This window comes from Macrobrachium nipponense, chromosome 4 (genome assembly GCF_015104395.2).
Source record: "Macrobrachium nipponense isolate FS-2020 chromosome 4, ASM1510439v2, whole genome shotgun sequence".
Lineage (NCBI taxonomy): Eukaryota > Metazoa > Arthropoda > Malacostraca > Decapoda > Palaemonidae > Macrobrachium > Macrobrachium nipponense.
Window position 1 is genome coordinate 26,855,128 of NC_061100.1, and position 10,000 is coordinate 26,865,127.

The following is a 10,000-nucleotide window of genomic DNA, read 5'->3' on the forward strand; positions in this document are numbered from 1 at the left end:
GATAGGGTGATACGTGCAAACAGACCAGACGTGACGTTGATTGACAAGGTCAAGAAGAAAGTATCACTCATTGATGTCGCAATACCATGGGACACCAGAGTTGAAGAGAAAGAGAGGGAAAAATTGGATAAGTATCAAGATCTGAAAATAGAAATAAGAAGGATATGGGATATGCCAGTGGAAAAACGTACCCATAATCATAGGAGCACTAGGCACGATCCCAAGATCCCTGGAAAGGAATCTAGAAAAACTAGAGGCTGAAGTAGCTCCAGGACTCATGCAGAAGAGTGTGATCATAGAAACGGCACACATAGTAGAAGAGTGATGGACTCCTAAGGAGGCAGGATGCAACCCGGAACCCCACACTATAAATACCACCCAGTCGAATTGGAGGACTGTGATAGAGCAAAAAAAAAAAAAAAAAAAAAAATAATAATAATAATAATAATGTTCTAAAGGGTTCACAATAATATAAAACGTGTAAAAAGTCCGTGTATAATTTTGAAGACTTTACAGAAAGCTTTCGAACCCTTCCCAGGGAAGGGTTCGAAGCTTTTTGTAAAGTCTTCAAAATTATACGCGGACTTTTACACATTGTATTATTGTGGACCCTTTAGAACATTGTATATACTCTCGTGAAAGAGAGTTTTTCCCTACAATAATAATAATAATAATATAAGTAATAATAATAATAATAATAATAATAATAATAATAATAAAGAAATAGTTAACAAGTGCATGCTATAACAACTGCATGTTATAACAACTAGTAACAACTTTATGTTATCATTTTATCCTTCAATATTAATATGGTTTTTGATTTTGTTAATTTATGTTAAATAAATTTATTATAGCTTGATGTCCCCTATCTAATCAAGATGTCCCCTCTGTTAACCAAATGAGTTACTTGTGACAGGATGTCCCCTATCTTTTCTAAATGTCCCCTCTGTTAACTAAATGATTTACCAGTGACAAGATATCCCCTATCTTATCCAGATGTCCCCTTTGTTAACTTAATTAATTATCTCTGACAATATTTAGAATATCTTATCTATATGTTCCCAGGGCTAACTAAATGAAATACCAATGCCAGGATGTCCCCTGTCTTAACTCAATGTCCCCTCTGTTAACCAAATGAGTTACCTATGACTAGATATCCACTATCTTATCCAGATATCCCCTTGTTAACTAAATTAATTATCTGTGACAAGATTTCCCATATCTTATCTATATGACACCTCGATTAAGCAAATGAATTATTTGTGACTGGATGTCTCCTCTCTTAACTAAATGACTGACCTTTGACCTGATGTTCCCTAACTGATGACTTACCTGCACAGGATGCCCCTTTCGATAACTAACGACTTACCTGTGACAGAATGTCCCCTTTGTAACGACTTACCTGTGACAGGATGTCCCCTGGGAGTATTATCGCCTCCCAAGGTAAACACGTGGGAGTGATCAGCTGTGACCACCGTCAGGGTGTCCTTGACGGAAGTAGCGTTCAGTGCCGCGACCACGGCGTCGTCCAGGGCGTCCACCTCCTCCAGGGCGCGGCGCCCGTTGTTGTGGTGGTGGGCGTGGTCTATCCGACCTCCTGGAATGAATGTAATGAAAAATATTTCTTTGTATTTTCTGTATCTATTAAGGATCTCTTACTAAAAGGCAATGATTTATGTGTAATGGTTTCTAAAATGTCATTTTAACTCTCTCTCTCTCTCTCTCTCTCTCTCTCTCTCTCTCTCTCTCTCTCTCTCTCTCTCTCTCTCTCTCTCTCTCTCTCTTTCAAAGCATTTTATAAAGAATGTGGATTAATAACAATAGATCCCAAACATTGTTTTAAAAGATATTTCTGTTAAATTCAACATGACTTCTCTCTCAAGTTAACCAAAGACATTCAAAAGAAAATTGTAACCTTGCCTAACCTTCCACCATCAGTAGGAACCCGTGAGGGTTCTTCTTCAGGATCTGGATCGCCTTGGCAGTCATCTCTGCCAGGGAGGGGTCTCCCGAAGGCCCTCTGTTGCGGTCCACTTCGAAGTCCAGGTGGGAGTACCCGAAGAGACCTGGGAATATGACCTGAGGTGACTTACGTGCGAAGGACTCACAGATGGAATGTCATGAGGGGTTGAAATGGTATGTAAACACTGATTTCTGTTATTATTATTATTATTATTATTATTATTATTATTATTATTATTATTGTTATTATTATTATTATTATTATTATTTATTATTATTATTATTATTATTATTATATTATTATTTATTATTATTATTATTATTATTATTCAGGAGATCAAACCTATTCATATGGAACAAGAGTTGGAATGTCTAACTATTTTATACTTTTTAGTTCTTGCAATACTACTTCAAACGTATATTAACAAAGTATTTATTATTATCATTATTATTATTATTATTATTAATATTATTATTATTATTATTACTATTATTATTATTATTATTATTAGTATTATCCAAAAGATAAAAACATATCTCAAATGGAACAATTAACTCAAGCTTCCAGAAAATATTCTGACCATTTGATAGTAATAGCTAAAGGTAATAGTAATTCAAGAAAGAAGAGATCAGTATTATAAAAAAATGAATAACAAATTTATGACAGATTTATGTCCAAAAGGGATTTAGTAAACATGAGAATAACTATTTTAGATCACAGACCTCCATTGTTTATTTGATGTGTGGAATATGAGTCGTGAGTTCACAGCAAAAGTGGGTTCCTTTCAATTTACATTATGTGTATACATATATATATATACACATATATATATATATGTTATATTAATATTATAATATCTATATATGATATAATTTATTATTCTTAATAAATAAATAAAATATATATATTATATATAAATAAATATATATATATATATTATATATATTATATATATATATATATATATATATGTGTGTGTGTATGTGTGTGTGTGTATGCATGTATGTATGTATTCATTCAAGGAGTTCAAGTAGTGTTACATCACCCATTTTACATATTCCTTTCCCGAGCATGTATGTATACTCCCAAGACAGAGGAACGAAAGAGAAAACCTTAATTTTTTATTTACTGTGTGTCTTCTTTTACCCATATTATTAGCTATGTATATCTGTTACGAAAAATTGGAGTTTCAAGAAGTTCTTGGGAAGAGACAATACTTTTAACGAGTGAATGTTATGGGTTTCTTGGCGCCCTTTGTCTGCTCCGAGAGAAACATTATTTACCAGGTTGTTTATATATATATATATATATATATATATATATATATATATATATATATTATATATATATATATATATATGCATACATACTATATATATGTGCGTGTGTGTGGAGGGGGGTTAAGTGTACGTGCATGTATATTTGAAAGTTCGAATAATACATTCTTAACTTCTGTTACTGCAGTTATTACAATCAAATATGTATTTGGTTGGAAAAGTTGACCAGTTGATTATATATATATATATATATATATATATATATATATATATATATATATATATATATATATATATATATCTATATGATATATATATATATACAATACTCTTTGGCGACTCACCAAGTAAGTAGTCCGTCCGTCTGGCATCTATGCTCTCGAACTGAGCTTTATTCCAGACATATTCGGCGTGCAGCTCCCTCGCCTTCTTGTCGTGCACCCAGTCGTCCAAAAGATTCCGCCCGTCTGTTCGCCGTCCCCTCTGGTCTCGCTCCTCCCTGTCGTATTCCGTCATAGGTATCCAGTGCCGACGGCCTCCACCCAGTAGGACCTGAGGGTTTATCGTAAACTCATTGGCAACACATCATACATGCTGATGACTTGTTGTCAGTTCAATCCAGTACTTCATAAAATTATCTAATGGTTAAAGGTTCAATGACATATTTTCAACCTGTTCATGATATGTAGGAGAGAAGTTGCTAACTTGCATTTGCTATACGTTTTTCTGTGGTAGGTATGAATCATTAAACTTCAGCAACATATGTTATGCCCAAAGATTTACTAGGAAGGAAAAAATATGTCTTCCAGACAAAATATCTACCATGAAAATAAATATGTCACACTGATACCCAAGGCCTTCTGGAAAACCAAAAATACCACACTTATGCCCAAGGTCTTCTAGAAAACCAAAAATACCCCACTGATACTAATGTCATATAAGACCAAAAATATGTCTTACAGACCCAAGGCCTAGAAACCCAAATATTTGTCATACTCACACCCAAGGTCTACAAAACTAAATGTATGTCACACTGATACCCAAGGCCTAGAAACCTAAATATTTTGTCTCACTGATACTCAGGTCCCAGAAAACCAAATTTATGTCACACTGATACTCAAGGTCTACAAAACTAAATATATGTCACATTGATACCTAAGGTCTAGACAACCAAATGTATGTCACACTGATACCCAAGGTCTAGAAAACCAAATATATGTCGCACTGATACCCAATTATATGTCACAATGGTACCCAAGACCTTCTAGAAAACTAAATATATGCCCTTTACTAGGAACTAAATTACAAATCTACAACACTTGAGAGCTTTAAGGCATAAAAGACAAATACCTGTGAAGAAGGTAGCTTCAGAATCTATGCCTACTTGAGAGCTCTATTAATATATTCACTATTCTATTAACATCAATAAATTCAACACTTACATTGATATTCTTGCCAGGCTCATTCTCGACGAGCTGTCTGGCAATGTCTTTGCAGGTGACCTGCGTTTGTGAGGGCACCTTCGCGTCGTCCTCCCAGTACCTCGAGGGGGACTTGGCGTAGAGGGCCGATGGCGTCCCGTGGGTGAGTCTCGTGTTGGTTACGATGCCTGTGCTTTTGCCTGGTCAGTGAGAAATAAAACATAAGAGATTTTTTTTTTTTAGGTCTTTGCTTTTCCCATTACTTCAGGGTTGTTAAAGTTCAATGTACGGAGTTCAAAATTTAGCCTATGATTGGAAAAACACTTTTTACCCCACAGTATTTATAGGAAACTGAATTTGGTCTCTAATTTAATTTCATATAAAGTTTAGCTGTTTTTATGGTGAAAAAGAATAATAAAAGAATTATTCTTTTTCACTAATAAAAGATAGAAGCTAAATTCTTATGAAATGAAATTAGAGAGTAATATCAGTTTCCAAAAGATACTGTGGTATGAAATCTTGGTAAGAGTTGCCAGTTTTTTTTTTAGTAGATATTATCAACCGTAATAGAGACACGTATATAGGTTTATTTTAGATTAATCCTTTCTTTGGGAATCTACTACCCTATACTATTCTTCTTGCAGTTTAATACATTTTTATCTATTTCTCTATTTATTTATTTTTTTCTCTCTAATAAGTTGGATTTCTTCTTCCCTTGACTTCCTCTTACTTCTTCGTAATGAACACCATAACATTCTTTGGAATATTGAATTTAATGTCAATGGCACCTATGATAATAATAATAATAATAATAATAATAATAATAATAATAATAATAATAATAATAATAATAATAATAATAATAATAATTAATATTGAAGGGATAAAGCTACCAGATGGGAGCAACATCAAACACATAGATGAGACAGGATACAAATACCTGGGAATAATGGAAGGAGGAGATATAAAACACCAAGAGATGAAGGACACGATCAGGAAAGAATATATGCAGAGACTCAAGGCGATACTCAAGTCAAAACTCAACGCCGGAAATATGATAAAAAGCCATAAACACATGGGAAGTGCCATAATCAGATACAGCGCAGGAATAGTGGAATGGACGAAGGCAGAACTCCGCAGCATAGATCAGAAAACCAGGAAACAAATGACAATACACAAAGCACTACACCCAAGAGCAAATACGGACAGACTATACATAACACGAAAGGAAGGAGGGAGAGGACTACTAAGTATAGAGGACTGCGTCAACATCGAAAACAGAGCACTGGGGCAATATCTGAAAACCAAGGAAGAAACGAGTGGCTAAGAGTGCATGGAAGAGGGACTAATAAAAGTAGACGAAGACCCAGAAATATACAGAGACAGGAGAAAGACAGAAAGAACAGAGGACTGGCACAACAAACCAATGCACGGACAATACATGAGACAGACTAAAGAACTAGCCAGCGATGACAATTGGCAATGGCTACAGAGGGGAGAGCTAAAGAAGGAAACTGAAGGAATGATAACAGCGGCACAAGATCAGGCCCTAAGAACCAGATATGTTCAAAGTACGATAGACGGAAATAACATCTCTCCCATATGTAGGAAGTGCAATACGAAAAATGAAATCATTAAACCACATAAGCAAGTGAATGCCCGGCACTTGCACAGAACCAGTACAAAAAGAGGCATGATTCAGTGGTCAATAAGCCCGCCCTCCACTGGAGCCTGTGCAAGAAACATCAGCTACCTTGCAGTAATAAGTGGTACGAACACCAACCTGAAGGAGTGATAGAAAACGATCAGGCAAAGATCCTCTGGGACTATGGTATCAGAACAGATAGGGTGATACGTGCAAACAGAACCAGACGTGACGTTGATTGACAAAGTCAAGAAGAAAGTATCACTCATTGATGTCGCAATACCATGGGACACCAGAGTTGAAGAGAAAGAGAGGGAAAAAATGGATAAGTATCAAGATCTGAAAATAGAAATAAGAAGGATATGGGATATGCCAGTGGAAATCGTACCCATAATCATAGGAGCACTAGGCACAATCCCAAGATCCCTGAAAAGGAATCTAGTAAAACTAGAGGCTGAAGTAGCTCCAGGACTCATGCAGAAGAGTGTGATCCTAGAAACGGCACACATAGTAAGAAAAGTGATGGGGGGACTCCTAAGGAGGCAGGATGCAACCCGGAACCCCACACTATAAATACCACCCAGTCGAATTGGAGGACTGTGATAGAGCAAAAAAAAAAAAAAAAAAAAAAAAAAATAATAATAATAATAATAATAATAATAATAATAATAATAAATGTTTTTTTATCATTTTCATGGTGGGCATTGATACGGCTTGATATCGGGTATCATAAGAAACTGGAAATGCTTTCCAGTGTAAAATAAACTTTTTTTTTTATCGCGACAATTCTCGCCAGCACCGAGAAATAAATGGAAGCTCGGATATGTTCCTGTCTCTTGTGTTCAACGGCGAGTCTTTCCAAGCCCAGGGAAGCACTTAAACAAATGACAACCTATTCATATACCTACAGTTCAAGGAGATGCGCCATTGAGAACTTGTGAATGCGCTCTCGAGTATAATATTGAAGCAACTTATGGAGATCGGAATTGTAACAAGAGATACCGGATATCCGATGAAATAATCCATATGACTAACGTGGCAGATGCAAAGGAACAAAAACAAATCATAAAATCTTCTTCGTAAGGGATTTACATGTAGTTTTCATACTCTCGCGTTACTTATCATTGATAAAAGAAAGCTATACAAACGATCGTAAAAAAATGATAAAAAATATAACTGCATTTGGATATTGGAAGGGTTCCATTACGTGATTCGAAGCGCATATCTTCTTTCTCGAAGTCTTCAGCCTCTGCAAGACTGTAAAAAATTATATTCTTGTGAATCAAAATGCACGTATTCTTTAACCGGCTCGTCACTGAATGGGGTCGTTCAGAGGAAAGGCGTATACGCAGAATATCTCCTTTTATTTTTCTTTGACACAAAAAAAAAAAAGGGAGTCTGGATGAAGACTTCACTGGCAGTGTTGTTGAAAAATATTGACTTGAGAATTGAACTAGGAAGCCTTACGCCGTTTGGAAAAGAGAATTCATTCCATCATGATCTTCTATTGTTTGTGAAATCATGATTTCATATCTCCTTTTCCTTTGTTTAATTTCCTTAGGATGTCTTATTGGAATTCCAGTGCTCTCAAATAACTTTTCCTTTTTCTAGGAAATTTCTTAAGTGCAAAGAAAGTCTAATACAAAAAATCTGCAGCATAAATAAAGAAAAATCAGTGACTGCTGTCTAGAATAAGAACATATTTCGAGGGAGATAAGACGCTGAATCTGATAAAAATCAATATGGCTACCTTTAGCTGAAGGAACTGAGGTTACCCATCGAAATACTATGCTACAATAAGGCAACATTCAAAATCCTTGTATTATTATTATTATTATTATTATTATTATTATTATTATTATTATTATTATTATTATTATTATTATTATTTGTACGGAGTAGACCTTCTTCGATGCGCGTTTTGTTAAAGATAGCAGATTCCAATAATTCAATCTTATATAGTGTCTTTTCAATTTTTCCAATCATTCGTTTTTCTGACTCAGCTGGGTGGTTGAGTAGAAATCCAATATTCATATTTGTCAAAATTTGGTTTATGTGTCATTCATAGGTTAAAATGTTTCATCAAGAATATCTTATTCTATTTTTTATTTATTTTATCTTTCTACAGGACATAGAAACCAAGCCCGGTAACTTCAACGCCATCTTGGTAGCTATCTTCTCGTATATTTTTCTTGGATACTGGTATTAAGTATACTTACACTGCTACCGGGACACCTTCAGGGGCTGGTGTAGCCTACATATTTCGACCATCTCCTTAGTCATCATCAGAACGGAGATGGTCGAGACATGTAGGCTACAACAGTCCCTGAAAGAGTCCCAGTAGCAGTACAAGCATACCTAATGCCAGTATCAAAAGAAAAATACAAGAAGATAACTAGCAAGTACCCGTTGAAGTTACCAGCCTTTGTTTCTGTGTTAAAGCAAAATACAGAATAAATTCTTTTATACAAATTTTTAACCTATGAATGACGAATATCTCAACTTTGACAAAGGTGAATATATTGGATTTCTACTCAACAACCTAGCTGAATCAGAAAAACGAATTAACAGGAAAACTGAAAAGACCCTGCATAGTATTGATTCGTTGATATCTGCCATTATTATTATTATTATTATTATTATTATTATTATTATTATTATTATTATTATTATTATTATTATTATTATTATTATTATTATTATTATTATTATCATTGGCTTGAAATTCAAGCTTACAAAGCATAAGGTATTCGTTTGAAAGAAGTTACGGAAGATAGTAGGAGATGCAGAAAGATGTCCATTTATTAAGAAAAGAGATAAAATAATAAAATAAATAAACAATGAGTAATACTGTACACAAATTATTAAAATACAATACGAATTGTTCTAGGATAAAATGAAGAAACAAATCGCCAGTTATGTAACTGCACGAATATCTTTTAAAGTAAAACTATACAGAGAGAACTTTCGAGAATCTGTAATGATTTTCCGAAGCTCTCTGCAAATCTTTAGTTTGAAATATATTTCTACAGTTACATAGGTGCGCATTTACTTCTCCATAACGAAGACAAACTACAAGAAATCCCGAAAAATTCTAAGACGCATCCTTGGTGACCGGAGGTCAAACCTCTTCGTCATATAAAACGCGATGAACAAAAACTTAAAACACGATCCTCATGACTCCTCATTTAACTGACAGGAGCCACTGGCAGTGGCTCACGGGAGCCAGATTTCGCCTAGATTGCACGTCGTCATTCACAGTAATATGGCTCGATCGGGTTTATCGCAGAAGTTCGATATTGGGGGGGGGGGGGGGTGTTTGTGAGTGGTGGGTGGAGGTAGGGACGAAAAGTAATTTACTCGGGTTCGCTTGCCAGCCGTTTTGCGTCAATTTTTTCTAAGAAATGAATCTATAAAATCGAATTTTTATTATTACTCTCTCTCTCTCTCTCTCTCTCTCTCTCTCTCTCTCTCTCTCTCTCTCTCTCTCTCTCTCTCTCTGCATAAGGTGTGCCTCAAATTTTGCACAGAAATTAATCTTAAGACTGACCCCCCCCCCACCCTCTCTCTCTCTATCTCTCTCTCTCTCTCTCTCTCTCTCTTGTTTTGAAACTCTAAAAACTTTTATTTTTCATAGCTGAGGAATGAATTACTTGGTCATATTTAGAATGCTGTAAACGTTGAAATGATAAAT

General features: G+C 35.0%; 1 protein-coding gene across 1 annotated transcript in view; it reads right to left on the bottom strand.

Moving 5' to 3' along the window:
- The window catches only part of LOC135210820 (alkaline phosphatase-like), a 59,494-nt gene that overhangs the window by 2,843 nt on the left and 46,651 nt on the right, over positions 1–10,000 (bottom strand). Inside the window, exons 5-8 of the mRNA XM_064243687.1 lie at positions 4,683–4,861; positions 3,585–3,792; positions 1,926–2,066; positions 1,403–1,597 (exon numbers count right to left, since the gene is read on the bottom strand). Coding sequence (XP_064099757.1) covers positions 1,403–1,597; positions 1,926–2,066; positions 3,585–3,792; positions 4,683–4,861 — 723 coding nt within the window. The remainder of the gene's footprint in view (positions 1–1,402; positions 1,598–1,925; positions 2,067–3,584; positions 3,793–4,682; positions 4,862–10,000) is intronic.